At 35.4% G+C, this 17,180-nt stretch overlaps 2 protein-coding genes across 2 annotated transcripts; one reads left to right on the top strand and one right to left on the bottom strand.

The window, feature by feature from the left end:
• Positions 1 to 6,080: 6,080 nt before the first annotated feature.
• On the bottom strand, positions 6,081 to 7,456 carry LOC100371659 (uncharacterized). Its single transcript, XM_002731345.3, has 3 exons — positions 7,338 to 7,456; positions 6,690 to 6,886; positions 6,081 to 6,409 (listed from the first exon to the last, which is right to left on the bottom strand). Exons 1-3 carry the CDS (start codon positions 7,405 to 7,407, stop codon positions 6,299 to 6,301), a joined length of 378 nt encoding a protein of 125 aa, XP_002731391.1. The 5' UTR covers positions 7,408 to 7,456; the 3' UTR covers positions 6,081 to 6,298.
• A 4,992-nt stretch (positions 7,457 to 12,448) lies between these two features.
• LOC102805175 (uncharacterized) lies at positions 12,449 to 16,930 on the top strand. Its single transcript, XM_078012842.2, has 4 exons — positions 12,449 to 12,589; positions 15,291 to 15,478; positions 15,926 to 16,019; positions 16,783 to 16,930. The coding sequence occupies exons 1-3, from the start codon at positions 12,517 to 12,519 to the stop codon at positions 15,980 to 15,982; spliced, it is 318 nt and encodes a 105-aa protein (XP_077868968.2). The 5' UTR covers positions 12,449 to 12,516; the 3' UTR covers positions 15,983 to 16,019; positions 16,783 to 16,930.
• The last annotated feature ends 250 nt before the right edge of the window (positions 16,931 to 17,180 follow it).

Here is a 17,180-nt window from a genome sequence, read left to right as displayed (position 1 = left end):
CGGTTATACAATATATATATATATATATAAAGTAACATGACACATATTATTATACATCTGTAACCGTAACGCCATAAGTTACAGCGTGCCGTCATTTTGCGGTATTTTACAGGGTATTTTCATCCTACCATATAAGGAAATGCGAATTCCAAATATGGAATGATTACACGTGTAAGTGTCCTCTGATAATAAAAACAAACATGGCTGCCACCAGGGTTTGACCGGACTCCACACAAAGAAGTTCACTGCTTCTGTTCTAAACATTTTGGATTTCAGCATTCCCATGATGTATCGTTGGAAGGAAAAGATGTATAATAAAAAGGTTATTACGAGGATACCTCAAAGTATGCACTCAGACAGAACACCGTCACATCGACCTTCGCTGCGCGTCGGTCGATACTTCTGATGTACCAGGGCCGCAATCGTAATAAGGCTGTTTTCGGGACTACTAACTGCGATACACTTTTGAAAACATCAGATCAATCCGCAGGATCTCATACTCATTTTAAATATGTAATCGGTAGGACATCACGAAGCCTTGGTGCGCCAATGAATCCTACAATATTATCTATCCACTTGTACTTGAGGGGAATGTGCCTAAAGTCGCAGTCGTCGATATTGATTACTCTCAGAGGGCGTGCTTTGTCTATTAACAGTTTACCCACCGCCAAAACCCGTGGGCGTGTGGCATGTCCTAGGCCCCAACGCGGATATTCGGTAATGGCGGCGATAATAAAAATAGTTCTGACATTAAACATTAATGGAGAACTATTTCCCAATGATCACAGCCAGCTGAGATTTTCTATACGCTATTAAAACAAGCAACCCTTTTAATAACGATAATTTCCCATGTCAATATAATTACATTGGCGGCATGTCTTCTTCTTTACCGGTTAGTTAATAGTGGGGCAATTGGGAGAAGTGCGGCTTATGACCATTGTTTATGGTAATTTTTAATTGGAGACGGAAGTGACGTAGTCTCAAAGTTTATTAGATGATGGTGGTTGTCATGCAGCACGCGTTCAAATTCCGTGTTAAGGTAGAAGCCTAGTCATAATTGTTGACAAAATTGGTCATAAATCGCATGACAATGTTCATTCGTTTATTATGTACAATCACGAAGCTAATGTCCCATGGTACAATGAAATAGCATTATTTTGTGTGTTACTGTTAAACGTTTTGAGAAATGTGCCCTAACATTTCTTGAAAATTGCTATTTTTAGAACAATTCCATAGAACACAGTGTTAAAGAAAAAAAGTATTTTTTGACACTTTTTAAACCCTAGATTTTTTAAATAATTCAGAACAACAAAAAGTATCTTTAACAATATATAATTTTTTCAGCCTATGTCACCAGGCTAGATTTTGAGATATTGCATAATATCTCTGTCATAGGAACCTATGGTAAAAGTGTTATAATAGTGCGACAAAAAATGGCGACTTTCCACTATCAATTTCTCGAAAATAAGGCTGGTGCCCCTAACCTTTTTAAAGTCAATTTCCTTATATTGCCCTTGAGTACAATTTATAGCAACATGAATAAATTCTGCGTTTTTTTAATTTATGAATAGGCTTGTACGTTAACAAACAATGTGTATTTTGCACGTATTATATACCGCTGTCGCATGGGACCACTTTCCTATGAATTCATTATTGGTGTCAAACTAACTTTGTCGTTTATAGAATGCATTGGCATGGTGTACTTGCTAGATTCAACATCACGGCTCTATCTCTATCAGAAATCACAAAATACAAATTGCTTGAAATCACCCGAGAAACATAGCATGTTCGAGTGTTAGATGAGGCATGGAGAGTCTGGTCTCCATATTAATCCGTTGGCACATATTCGTTTGTGTGTGATGTCAACCATGTGACGTAGTGCGGGCTAATCACTCATAAGCTCACGTGACGTAGCCACCCACATAACAAATTCATTTTCAATTAATCCAGAATAACTACGGCTTTTAGATAGTTATAAAAAAAGCCCCATCACGATTATGAAATGTGGGCACCGGGTTTTCAGATCATGTTGATCTATATTTTAAAGCGTATAATCTTAAAGTGCATTGACCATTCTCAGGTCACGTGACTTAACACGTAATGTCGCAGATGCGTAATTTTATCTGACGTCCAGGGACGTCATATAAGATTGATGATAAAATATTTCTGTTCGCACGCCTATTGTATCTTTCCAACTCACCTTAAATAGATTATGCATTAAGAAGTGTAATCTTAGATGCCGAAAAAAATAAATAAAACACAATATATGCAGGTTTTTGACGGGACGCAGTGTTATTATCACCCAAATCAAAGATGGCGCATGCTAAACCTAAAAGCCTGATCGCGCCAGTCATATGTGTACCAGTGATTTAATTAAAGTGTCTCATCACTTTATTTACTTGAACACAGCCCAAATTAGAGTTATTTCAAGAAAGTGGTCAGGATTTACAAAAAAAAAAACTTTATAAGAAATGTTTACAAAACTTACTTTAAACCGTAAGCCTTGTTCCATATAATATTTAGTGCCAAATGATTACGCGTAAATGGCACTGTACTGTTCAAATAGGAATAAAAAAAACAGCAACGTAGTATTCACTCAATATATGGCTTGATATTAGCAAAATATCCCCAACTACATATAATGTATAATCATATCTCTCGTTGAGTGTTGAGATACAACATTAAAAATACTGTTATATGTCTTGTAAAAACTAGGTTTGTTCCTCGCGAAAATTAGAGAAGACAGGGAAAATGTCACGGTTAATATTTGAACGAGAATACCACACTTTGCATACGTAGCGCTTGATGGTAATGCACTAAGACAAGCATATATGATGAGACAGCACTTATAACGCCAATGACCTTGATCAGGCTACTTGTACTTCACTGAGTACATTTACCTTCAGAGACATATTAACATATCCGCATCGTCGTGTTTTAATGTATAGTTTCGACAGTCATCTAATTATACAGAATACAAATATATGGACCAATATCAGATTTCAACTCATGTATTTAAAAAAAACAATGTATTGATCTATAAGCGTGTGATATTTGTTTTGTATTCAAAAGATTTATTTTTAATTTTTAAATGACACCTACGTTTATTTGCAAATCTTCTTAAAGAACACATTACCATCTACGTGTTTTGTATGTTCTGTTAGCACTGCAATTTAAACATCTGAAATATATTTATTTTCGAATAAATATTTTATGCTAAAAATGTCTATTTCTCACTTAAAAAATCTATAAAGTGCGCACTAAATCGATTTCAAAATTATTGTATAAATGACCATATTTTTGTCTTTGGAAGCGCGGTTTCTTTTATTCCAAAAACGTCATCCAATATTTGAGACTAAATAGCAATTCTGTAAGAGTTAGCAAGAGGCATGTGCGAAAATTTCAAACAAATTGGCGAAGAAAAAATGCTTTATATGCCATACATTATATATTGCCATAGCAACAAAACAATATATTCACTGTGTTATTGTTATGTAAAACATCAAATAAAGACGGATGTGGAGTATTCCACGACGTGTGTACGTGTGTTCAAATATTTTAAAAAAAATATACACCGAAATTATTTACACTACATGTATTTGTATTGTATGTATGATCATTGTCACCTCCGTACAGAAAAAAAACAAACAAACTTTCTAGATGAAAAAAGTGATATACAGATAAGTTGGCGTCACCCACATTTCTCCATTAATACTTGATCTTGTAATCAGAGCAATGTTCGACTCAGATACGACGTATATCTCTACAAATCTTAATACACATGGCGGCATCGTACCAGACCACGTTATCCACTAAGCTTACACTGCTATCTGTACCATTCGATAATCTTCAAATCACGATAAATGCTTTATTCCAGGGATGACATCATGACGAAGGGAATGTTGGTGTCGCCGCAGGACCGTGGTTCTGCTTAAATTATGTAATATCTTCGATATTGTAATTGACTGATGGAATTATCGGAGTAGGAATCTGTCGACTTCTCGCACAGTGGCGAAGTAGCTGTATGTCGTGCATTAGATGAATGCGTTATTTCAGGCATCGCGTTGAACATAAAGTAACTATGCAAACACAGTTTTTGAATAATATGATTAATGTTGACAGTAATGACCAGATAAGTGCCGCAGATGCGGAACGCTTTATTATTTATAAGGCAACAACCTCAATGTACCGGGGTACCGTCATCCTAGCTTTACCTGCCACACGATTTACGATGTTCTTTCATTGGTGATAAGTTCGGAAAGGAACAACGCTTAATAAGTGATAGGGAGACGCGGTGAAAACGGGTAATGACGACACAACCGGTACTGCCCCACGATGGCTATTCAGTACGAGAGTACAGCTCTTCGCATCGTGATGTGACGTCAAGAATGATCAAGCCCGGGATCAATTTGCTAGACGTTCTATATGTTGTTATTTGCTTATAGAACTCTTGACGGGACTCTGCCACGGGGGCCACTATCTAAGCAACTGGGGCAAGTTCGAAAAGACACACACTGCGAAGAGTCTGTAGAAGACAAAACGACCACGTAGTTTGACCTCCGAGTTCGTGTTCAACAATGAGTGGTCCATTACCAGTATCTAATTAGCATAAACACGAATATGCATTTTAATACAATTATTAACACTTGTAATTTCCCGGCACTCCGTGTCACATGTCAACGAAACATGCCATTGATAGTACGCAAATTATTGATATTTCATTTGACAGTTCAATCGCTGACATCATGAACTTGTCATATCGGCTCTCAAGTTCAGTTATGCCATTTGTGAATCACTCTCCCCTAACAGTACCTACGTCACACTGTATTGTCGATAACTCCTAAAATTGTTTTGTTCATGTTCTGAGAAAGTGTTCCCGAATATAAGAGTGGTTAGAACGATTCCCCATACGTGATATTTGTATTCTCAATATTATTTATCTGTAATTTGTATTTACATCCACAGATCATGTACCAGTATTTGTTTCTTTCAAATTGTTCAATTTAAAATGCCAATTCGTATCGATGAAAACATATACTAAAGTAGCAAAAAATTAATCTTTAAAATTAAAAACATATTGTGCATATGAGATCTTTATGACGTCACTTTATCACGTCACAAAAATGACTAATTTCACATAGTAGGCTGTACGTGCACACAGTCCGAGTCGATTAAGGATACATCTACGAACCGAATACGGATGATAGTCATTCCGATATATCATTCATATAGTATATAGAGTTACCACCTAAGACTTATTAATAGTGGTCGTGGAATATTTATGATGCGTACAGCACGTACGCAATCTTATACACAATGGTATTAGAAAGCGTATTGCAGCATTGAGTAATATTTTGAATGGTCGTTTTAACGCGAAGGAATACACCATATAATGATTACGGAAACTTCCCACAGAGTTAAACATCTCAATCTGCTCATTCATGTTAACAAGCAAGCGCCCTCAACAATCATTGCTGATATCACCCCTCCTTCACGAGATTATTACTGTGACCTCGTCGTCGCTGAAACGGAATTTAAAATAAAAACAAAGGAAAAAACTGTGTAAAAGGTTACAATATTCTCAGTGTTATATATAGTAGAAAGTCAAGTTTAATTTTGAATATTTTTGATGTTTGATGATTGTGACATCACATCTTGATAACAATAACACGGCATGACTCAATTTAAACGAAATTAAAGTGTTTTGGTTCTGTAAACATAACAATATTCGTTCGATCAAGGATTAATACACTTTAACAACAATTTAACGAATTTTCTAATTGTTGATACATTGAGAGATTATTCTATTATTAAACTATAACTTGTTTTAAGAAAATTGTATGCTTATATTAATACACAGACGGACAAAAAGTAAAGCATGGCCCATTCATATATATATAAATAAATATAAGTCCCCAAAATAAAACATTTTTGAGATCGAAAATAAGGTTTCTCCAAATTGTCATTATGCTCCCTTTCGTACGAGTTTATATTCGAACTAGTAGGGATAATGAAAACATCACGCTTCGAATAACCTGTATGATCTGCGATGTTTTCTATCAAAACAACGATAGATAATATTATGTTGTAAGTTTCTATTATTACATACAATATCAAACAATACATGCTGAATGTACGTGTCGCATCACATAACACACCGATGCAATGAATGGCAAAATACACTATACAACATTTACATAAATAATTATTGTCACTGTAATAATTTTAAATACATATACCCATATCTTGTGAAAAAAATTAATCTCGCGACCAGTGGACCTGCTGAGGCGTACTGTATTCAGTAGTCAGACGACGATCCTACCGGTAAATCCATGTCAGGAGCGACCTCGGAACTGGCGTCTTTGGTGTCCACATCATTGCAAAGATCACTGGTACAACATTTAGGACCCTGTGAAAACACAGCAAATAACAATGTATTTATAAAATGTGATTATATACACATACAACGTCACTTTGCTCTCATTGGCGAAATGATCGCTATTCAGTGAAGAACGATGACGCAACCGTTGGATTGGTTATCCTACGACAGAGAACGCGAGCAGCGTTTAACAGTTGTAACACAGTATAGTATTCCCGATTGACGTTAGGAGTCAACAGTGGAATATTTTTTAATCCGTCTCCCATAGCCTATTCCCACGTACTATCTCCATGTTGCCGGCCATACTTACCCTAGGACGCGACTTGCCGCACGTTTGATTGGCGGCATCTTCTCTTACACACCCAAGATAAGAGGCGTTCATCCAAGGAGAGCTTACCGCGTAACAAGCACCGAGGGTAACACACGTATCACGTCCTTTGCAGGGCGGGTTACATTTGCACGTTATCTCGGACTGCTCGTTTAACGCATCCCCGGTCACGGTAGCATCTACACATATCAATAATAAAAATAATGACTTTAATAACAAATTGCATTCTACATACATTAGTTCATCATTCAGATATAATATAAATTACGAACAGATAAACACGCTAGACCACATTCAAACTCACGACCGATGCGTTAGTCTATGTAAGCAGACCGCAGCGACAAGACGGGTCCAAATGGCGTGTGAAATATTAAGCGTAAATAAGCAACAATACAAATAATCTAACTTAATAGCAAACTTAAGTCATTTATTTTAATTTTTATGAAAAATATCGTATCAGCACGCTAAATAAAATGTTTGTGCTTTGTAAATTTGTGGCTTCACGCATACTTGTGCCGTATCAGTGGGAAAACCACTGTAACAAAATAGCAACCGACAATTCACAATACATTTACCAATAATTTCAACAATTTGACTAAACCACGTACAAGATATCTCGAATTAACCTACCCGTCTTCGACGCCTTCCCTGTAGCCAACAGCAGAAACAAAGCCAACACTGTACATCCGAGCATATTCATAGTTCACGTTTAGCAGTACAAACACCTCGAGCGATGGCAATAAGCAAAATGCGGCAAGATTTAACCATTAACAAGTCATATCCAATTTACGGCATGTAATTAACGCGTTTTTACGAGGCAAAATGAAATACCTGATACGTGACTTTTACAATTAATTCGTACGACGTAAAAAAACTAATAATTCACATTATATAATAGAAACGTTATTTTAAATTGTGACATCATCAACACACAGACGACTCAAGGGAAGGGGAGGGTGTCGAACTTATTTTCAAAATATCATTATATCATAGGTATTAGAGAGGTTGCGTGTTTTAGAAAACGAGAACCATCATAGACTGAAACGTGGAATGCATATGTTTTATTGCAGTAATTTGTTATACGCACTGTGCGACCATCGTTGTAAATGTTATAGTAATAAATTATCTCAGCTTTGATTAGTTCTAGTTTAATTATCACTAAACTGTGACCTTGATTACTTGGTTTATTTATAACAATATTCCTTGTACCAGTTACATTTCAATTTCCCTTGTGTATTCATCGTTATACTTTTTAGAGAGATGTCTGTTTCACGTTTCCTCTCTATCCCCAGTGGAACATAAGGCTGGTAAGGTGCGCTAGCATTCAAAATAAAGTTAATAAATTACATCAACTTATTTTGCGCATATTTACTTACTGCTAATAAGATATGAGTTGATAGTTATAGCGGAAACTAGAAATAAAATAGAGATTGATAACCGATTTGTTCGAAATCATAATTAAGACATGTTTTAGGGCGCCATCGGAAATTAAGCAAAAACAAATCCAAAATAAAAAAAAAACGGCAATTGATCTTAATTACGCGGACAGCTCTCGTAGCATGGATTATAACTTCTCATGATTACGTTAATTTGCATATGCAAATCAGATTTGTTTTATCAGAGATGAGTCGATTTCATTCAAATAATGTACCCATGTGTATTCCGCAAATACCGACGATTTATAAGTGATCCATGTGTTACATATGCGCTAAACTTCACTTGGTCGTTTAACTTAAAATTTAATATATTTATGTAGGTCACTTACAAAATGAATATATCCAAGGTCATAGCAATTGGCAATTACTGATTTGGCAGGTGGTTTGTTTTGTGAATTGTTTGTCGTTCAACTATATACCGTGCTGTACCCGTCGGCCATAAATCATATTGATATATGAGCGGGAGGCACATGTGGAGCAGAGTGGTATCACGCTTTTCGAGACACCTGACATCACTTTTTGTACAACATATTGACTATGTAGTGCAGTGTACTTGTCAGTTGTTTTGTTGATTCCGTTGACATCTTTTGTCAGTTGTGTTTTGTGTTGTTTATAAAATGTCTCTATACGATTTTCTATTGAAGATCTACGTTTGGGAATTTATCCCATTTTTTGGATTACCTAAATTTCAGCTTCTTCGAGGTAACTTAAACTTTGTCATATATAATTTTAATATCAAATGCGCTAAATACAGGGTCAGTTATATGTCTTTGAATAAACCAGTTTGCAAACACACTTTAACACACAAACATAAAAACAGTTAAGACTTTGTTTGAAGACGACGCCACGATTTAACCAATATATATTGTCCGGTGATGCTTTGCCATTTGCTGCATAAAAAAACATGTGTTTATCAAAATCGCGGAGATGTATGAGGCTTCCATTAGGTAGCCCGATATCCAAAAAATAATAACCAAATTTTAAATTTGCGATTGATCCAACGTACGGTTTTTCGTTTGAATATTCCCCTGTGACTCCATTACCTTGCTTCCCAACTGAAACATGATATGCGTGATAAGAACAAGTTTTTGAACCGGAAGCAGCTGCCTATCTTTTTATCGTATTCTATCGACATGCTAAAATGTACACTGTTTTAGAATATCGCATATTTTGCATCAACATATGGCAGGAAATGCTGATGCCTTTTCCGTGATGTATTGGCAGAGTTTATTGTTTCCCGGGTTTTATTTATTTATGCTTGATGATTGCGGTCTCCTTGACAATCTTTAATGTTTCAGAATTCCCCGGATAAATACATTTTCATAATTTATTTTGTTTATTAGACACTCTCTTCAAGTAATATATAATTTAAGAACATGAATTTCGATAAATATACCACGTGGTTTCAGATATTTCGTATTTCACTCTCTTTAAGGAATATACAACTTACTTATTATATTTTCGTGATTAGAAGACGTACATGAAATTGTGTTACTGTTCACGCATGCGCAATGCCAGAAATGCAAATATGCGAAATGTTGAAACGTAAAATTGACTATATTTCAAATGTATGCACCACTTGTTAGTGCTTGTCCAATTAGGTTGATTATTAACGATCACAATAATTAACGTTATATGTATGAGTAAACAAAGAGAAAGAGGGGCATGTGTACATAACGTGCAATTCTCTAGTTATTACGACATCAGAAACACATGGAGTGAGGAGATCATTAACCACTGTCGAAATAACCAGGCATGCCTGTCTGAAATAAATTTAAGCGTGTAACTATTTAGTATAGAGCTACATTCTTCTAGTATGTAACTATTTAGAAAGGTGCTTAGCAAAGTTTCAAGTATTACAATTTAGTTGACAATTTCTAAGTTGGCTACTAGGCATTTTAGGATCCTACTAAGGTCTAGTTGGCTGCTGCGATATTGAGGTTTCATGAATATATCCTCAAGTCTATAAAATATATGATTTGTGTCCAGCCTTATGCTTACAATAGCGAGCCATATTTGTCGCTGTTCCCGTGTTGTGTGTTTACATGTTCGTAATACGTCTGTAATGAATATTTATGCGCCATTTATATGTATATTTATCAATGTATAAGTGTTATTTTTTTAAATATATATATCAATTAAATTCAAAATACATGTATCAGAGAGGGGGGGGTATTGAGGGCCCATTAACTATGTTTGTAATGCTTTCATGGTGGTATCATATAGAAAATCGGGAGGAAGAACATTCATAAATACATTCAAATATGGCGAAACACATATTTTTTAAGAACATGCAATTGTTGTGTTGTTTATAACTTGGAATCGGTTACACAATATCAGGATGTCTTGGCATCGTAGCGTGTTTCGAACAGCTTCAACAAACAATCGATCTTCGATCTTAATAATTAGTGACTTGAGCAGTATCACGTGAATATTTTTGATAATATACATTATCATATATATTTTCTATCATCATAAACATTTCTAACGCATACTTTGTACGAAAAACAACTTTCAGACATTGTTTTGGGAGGAAAATAAATATAATTAACATCTCTCAAATAACAAATAAATTCATGAACATTAATATTCAATGTTTAAAATAATTTTTCTTTTAGATTAGGGGTTATACTGGTATATTTGTTAGTGTTTAAACATTGCATATCAAGTCATGGTTAGGGAACTATGCCACAAATATGTGCCTCATTGCTGGAACAAACTGCTACTGATATCAGGTATTTTAGATGTACAGTTTTCCTTAGAAGATTACACTCGACGCAAATTACCCACACAGCTTACACTGGTCAGACTTTTTACTTTTAACATGATAACGTATACTTGTATTAAGATGTGTTTTCTCCATCATGTTGGAGTCAGACATGTAATCATTATAGCGTGACTGGTCAGACACCACACACACTTCTCATATTGCTCGACTTTGTTAACTTACTCAGCAATTGACTCACAGTTCACTATACATACATATATATATATATATATATGCAACATATTTTTATCTCAGCAATTGAACATTGATTGAATCATTACATCATGCTTTATTTCATGTCGCATTTTAGTTTCTCTCAAATGATTGTCTCCGTCCGAGGATGAAACTATACAAGTCAAACATGATAAAGAAGATATGTTAGTTTACCGACATCAAACAGTCACACAGTCACACACGACCTATCATTCCCAGGATAGTGGAATGTTTGAACTATTAAGCTACACCCTGATGAACATGCATGGAATATTTTCTGTACACCACTTTACGAATGATGTCCCCTGTCGGACACTCATATGTGGCCATGGGGTGGGGGTCTTTGTGTGACAGGGTGGCATGCCTTGAATAATAACTGGACTGGAGTGCAATTTAGAGGGAAATTAAAGAATGGGAATGATGCATGGTTACCTTACCCTAAGGAGATTTTAATTGTTTTAATTTCAATGAAATTGATTTTTTAATCACATTCAAGTGATGTTTATCAGTCAGCTGAGTATGGATTACATGCAATGTGTTAATTAGGGGATTTAATTTAACATTTCATTATATATGATAACCAAAGAACATTTCACTAAATTGGTGAATGTTATTAAAGACTAAGCTGCATATTACAAATTACGTTTGACAATATTCGACCGTGAAACAAAATCAAATCAAGAAAACAGACTGCAAAATATCAGACCTTGGAACTAAATTTCATTTTTTTTTCAAAAAATAACTCTGGCAATTACCATATGCCATAGACATTCGAGAAGCCAAAATGTGTTAAGTTATTTCTATGACTGAGCTTAATTTGCATATAATACACTTATTATGATGATTGTACAAACCATAAGTTTTGTTACTATCACTAAATGATTGGAATCCAGTGGTTCTATATTTAATCAAAGAAAGTGAATGTGTCAGCATTTATATTCTTCATGGACTAACTCATGCAGATTCTGACAATTAAAACTCCAAAAAAAAATGAAAAATATGAGATATGAATGTGACCCTATATGTTAAGTATGTTAAACATACATTAAACTAATCTAAAACATATATATGTTGGTTGGCGTATAGTTTTATAATTATATTTTTACAATATAAATAAGATTAAGATTAGGAGGCCTGACTGCTATCGTAGTTATAATTACTATTAAGGGGTTCCAATAAAATTGATCGATAAATCATCATTAAAGTGAGAAGTGAAAATAATAATTGATACCGTAATTAAAATAATTAAAAATACATCAAATTGTTTATTATACCGGAATATGACTATGATAGTTTAATATACCTCAATTAAATTTTGCATTTCATATGCTATTAATATGTCACCATAATCCCATTTTTCTTCATTATCGTCTCTGTATTGATACAATCAACAATGCAAACATTGTACCTGTCAACGTTGGTTTTGCTGGTGCTGATGCAACGTGTATCAGCTGGGAGTTTTCCCGGTAAGTGTGATTTATGTTCCTCGTGTTACGCCCTTTCATGTGCCACCAACATTATTTACGTCGCCGAGTTGTAAGTTTACGTACGCATTCGTCAAATTAACAGGAAGGGCAAGTCAATAGCCGTTTAGTAATTTATTGTTAAAACTATTTATAAGCTATTTGCCTTTTGATTTGAATGGTTGTATTTCGGCTCACCTCACGGCCATTTTACAACGCAAATCAGCTCACATTCTTTAATACAAGTGTTTCACAATGACCATGTTGTGAAGTAGACAGATGTACAAATAAACATAGGTTTTATTTAGGCAACAAATTCAAAAATAAACAAATAAAAAAACTAAAAAAAATACCTTCGTGACTGAATAATGGAAGTTATATAAGTTTAAAAAACAACAAACTATATTGTATTTGGCGCGAATGAATATTTCTGAAGGACAATGTGAATAATACTTACTGTAAGATCAAAATACAAAAGTAAGTACACATAACGTAATTAAAAAAATACGCCGTTGTTAAACACGTTTTTTAAATTTTATAACAATGACTGTAAATCAAAATGTCAGCTTAATGATTTGTAACTATTATTAGTTATTATTATAGGCAAGCAAGTGTTACAGTAATATCATCCTGAAACTCTAGCTCGAAATTAAATCATGAAAAAACATATATAGGAATATGAATTTGAATCAGTAGAAACAGACAACCTCGTATTTAGTTTTAACTTGAGATATCAATATATTCGTACAAAATTCAAGTAATGATTTGTATTTTGCACATATTGTTCTAGTATATGAATTGTGGGATTTGTACCTGTAGCTGAAAAGTTATATTATTATCTATTGTCAATTTCATTCATTGAACTAAGTTGAGCCCGAGCTCGTCACATTTCGGTGACTTCTTCAATTCTTATCTGTACTGCATTCAATGGCGGATCCAGAGAGGGAAAAGGGGGGCCATGCCCCCCCCAAACGCATGACGATTCGTATCATCTGGATTACGCATAGCTTCTCTGCGATTTACGCTCCGTATATCTTAAGCGTAGCTTGGACCCCCCCAATACATTTTGCTGGATCCGCCACTGACTGCATTGTATAATCTACCACTCCCATAGTTCTTTGCGTGTCGCGTAATCGTTGACATTCTAAATTTCCATTCACATTCATCTTCTCCATAATCGATTGACAGATAATCTACTCGAGCTGAATTCGCATAAACAGAGATACTTTTGTTTAGGACATCTCAAAGTATATATAAATAACCTGGCCACTCCTCTATGTATATCAGTTATACTATAATCATTCATACTACAGTGCAACATTTCAAATACTACCCAATATCCAGCGAGTGAGTCACTTTCTTTTTTATGCATTTATATGCATGATTGACTAACATGCATAGTTAATTAATACTTAAAATTAAAACTCCACAGTGCATTTATTTACTTCCAAAACATGTATGTGTAATCTACGCTCTAGATAATGGTCACATTTTGCCACCGGAGAGTACATTTGCATTGACAATGCCAGTGAATTTTCACACGTTAAAACTAAGATAATTTGGAAAAAAACGACCGAAAACATACTAAAACAGAATCGCGTCTACAATATATGGGCCTTGTAATCTGTATACTGTATTTAACGTCAACGCGTTCACGCAACGATTCCCATTCACACACACAAGCACAATACAGTGTGCAGCGGTCATTTCAACATAACACATATACAAAACAGAATAGACGAACTTGGAACTCCCTATCCTTAATTTTGCGATGTTCGGGAAGACCAGTGATGTGTAGATGGTTTGAAGCTCGTAAAACCAGACAGCGACGAGCAGCTGGGGAATCATAGCCCTATGTTGCCGATCGCATCATTTATGTGACTGACTCTGAACGGCTCGAAATACAACAACAAAATTAAAAACAAGACGTCTAAATGAAATTGTTAAGGCGAAATTGTAGATCGCGATTGTAGATCGCACCAAAGAGCTAAGGAACCGTAGCTAGCTTGCGAGCTGAAGCGTAAAATTCCCGCAGCAAGTCGGCTAGCTCAACGACAGGAAGGCCTTCAAAATTTGTGACGTAACACATACTTCCCATTCAGTCTGCTGTGAAGTATTTTTTTCATTTCTTGCATTTTCGAACACATTAACTGTAATTCGTCGACATCGATACAAAACTGTCGATAAAACGAGCCATCGTGTTTGCCTTTGGTGTGCTACGTTTAATTACGCGTTCGACGTCGGTACCGGGTGTTTCTCGCGAAGTTTGGGATTGGCCAGACGACGATTTGTGTTTGTCGTTATGGCGGTAATGACATTTTTCATGTAAACTAAGAACACATAATTAGCTCAGAGTTATTCATTTTCAGTTTTGTTTTTAATCGTTTTCACCCCATAATTTCCCTCATTATCAAATGCCCGTCTCTTTATTTTTTTGGGAACTCAACATTATATTCCTATGCATGGTACAGGGCCTTGATGCTCAATAATGCAATACATTATCGCGAATAATCTGTGGCAATGACGTCATAAAATTGCTGGTATTGACAATGCTATAATATAATATGGAATAATAGCAATGTGAATCAGTGGATGCTATTAAGAATAATTTGAAATGTCGTCCTTTAAAAAAAAACATTTACAGATTACTGGTTAGCTTTGAGTATGCTATTATAATTCTCAGCAATTGACTTTATTGTTATAGAACCCGTGCCAGTGATCGAGCCATCCGATGTCACTTGTAAGTGCCATCCTAAATGCGGGAACGAAGACACCTGTACCATTTTCGGCGCATGCGTCATGAGTGGCACAGGGGGATCTCCGCGTAACACGTACCTGGGATGTATGAATGAGCGTCAGGTCGAACAACTTTGCAACGAGCCTATGCTAGCAGTAGGTATTTCATTGTTATCATTTATTCGTATCACAACCCATACTCCATGGCGCCGTTAAGCTTCAGACAAGATTATTATTTCGTCATTAGTTATTTTTTCTCTGTGAGGTTATTTGTTATCCCAATATCTCATGTCCAGCTCAGTAACTGGTCATTTCTGTCCATTAAATATTTGTATTTCCCTCTGATTCCACGTTTCCTCATTCAAACAGTACTCGTCTCGATAGGTGTAGCACTAATGAGCACATTGTAGCAAAAGACGGTTATTTGAGAGTTTTAGTGTCACATAATATTTTGTCCGACTATTTCATCAAACCCACCATTTTGTCTAACTCATATCCTTTTATAGGTTTCAGTGTACTGTTTTCGAGTGTATAACGCGCACCAGAAAACCATATATATTCAAATTCTCATGAAATATCATAGTGTCTAATTGATTTCTCTAGGATATCAGTTGTTGTTCTCATGACATGTGCAATGATGTATGGATTCCCGATGAGTGACCTGTCAACTCCTATTTACAGTTCCTTGGAAAACGAGGTATGCGTGAAGAGATTGTTACATTCGCGACGTTTAGAAACAATACATTCATCAATTAACTTCACATGCGTAGTTTTATCGAGCGCCACAAAATATTATTGTCAAAGCATTAACGCTAATTACATTTTGTTCTATATGAACAGAGGATTTATTTCAAATAAATACCTCATACTGATTGATTTCAAGTTTACTGACACTGGAGAATGTATAATGTTGCGATCGTCCATATTTGGCGATCAACCGACTTTACCATCTCAGGGGCAGTACTTCTTGATATCGTTCTATGTTGTTTGGAAGTGGAACGCCGGCCGAAAGGCTACTGAAAAACAGCTAAACTCGAGAACACATCACAAATTCAACTTGATGTGTATTTGTTATAACGCCACGTGCCAGATTCGGGGTTTAGAGCCGATGCTGTTCATGTTTTATATCTCGAAGTGAAATGAGTCTTTAATTTAATCCGAGGAACAAATTATAGTAACGCATATAGGGGGCAGATTGTTTTTGACATCATGACATAATACAATATGCTCAGTGGTCGAACTTAGTTGGCGCATGCATGTTTGAAATAAATCCATGTTTTCCGTGCATTACTCCATTGACAAATACACCTTGATACCAAGGAGACTATCAATGACGTGTCGCCAATTCATAAGTGCATATTTCGGCATGTGGTTTATATCCTCTTTACTCAATGGTGACCTTGTGAAAGCAGTTCAAAAACGTATGTTACGTAATCATTTGAATGTATTGTATTTTGCAGATTGCTGCCATTCTGACAACGCCGCCGACATTGATACAAATAATGTTATCACACAACACATGTTGCATGCATTTTAGACTGAACATATCATTTGCATAACGGAACTGTAACGTAGTAGTAATCTGAATAAATATTAGAGTAACACGCACGTATACGTCTCCTATATCGTTGTAACGGCACACATTGGAATAACTTTTAATATAGTTGCGTTATGTTTGGATTAAAACGCGACCTATACAGGGTTGCGCTTTAATTGGAGTTTAATTAAACTCAGTTACAGTGCAATTGAAAATAGAAGTTTAATTAAATAAAAGTTGAATATCCTGTGACTTAACATGGAAATGTTTGCGAAGCTTAGGGTTAGTGAATGGGAAGGTATAAGAGTATAAATTGTACCA

The sequence above is a fragment of the Saccoglossus kowalevskii genome, chromosome 8, assembly GCF_978046115.1.
Source record: "Saccoglossus kowalevskii chromosome 8, keSacKowa6.1, whole genome shotgun sequence".
NCBI classification, from domain to species: domain Eukaryota; kingdom Metazoa; phylum Hemichordata; class Enteropneusta; family Harrimaniidae; genus Saccoglossus; species Saccoglossus kowalevskii.
The sequence above is the reverse complement of the archived record's forward strand: the minus strand, read 5'-3'. Positions and strand labels throughout refer to the sequence as shown.

Excerpts from the sequence above, each read along its gene's own strand:
- LOC100371659 (XM_002731345.3), bottom strand. The coding sequence starts at position 7,407 with ATGAATATGCTCGGATGTACAGTGTTGGCTTTGTTTCTGCTGTTGGCT. Across the intron at positions 6,887-7,337 it reads AGGGAAGGCGTCGAAGACGG|ATGCTACCGTGACCGGGGAT; the intron begins GTAGGTTAATTC and ends TGATATGTGTAG. Across the intron at positions 6,410-6,689 it reads GCGGCAAGTCGCGTCCTAGG|GGTCCTAAATGTTGTACCAG; the intron begins GTAAGTATGGCC and ends GTGTTTTCACAG.
- LOC102805175 (XM_078012842.2), top strand. The coding sequence starts at position 12,517 with ATGCAAACATTGTACCTGTCAACGTTGGTTTTGCTGGTGCTGATGCAA. Across the intron at positions 12,590-15,290 it reads ATCAGCTGGGAGTTTTCCCG|AACCCGTGCCAGTGATCGAG; the intron begins GTAAGTGTGATT and ends TTATTGTTATAG. Across the intron at positions 15,479-15,925 it reads GCAACGAGCCTATGCTAGCA|GATATCAGTTGTTGTTCTCA; the intron begins GTAGGTATTTCA and ends TGATTTCTCTAG.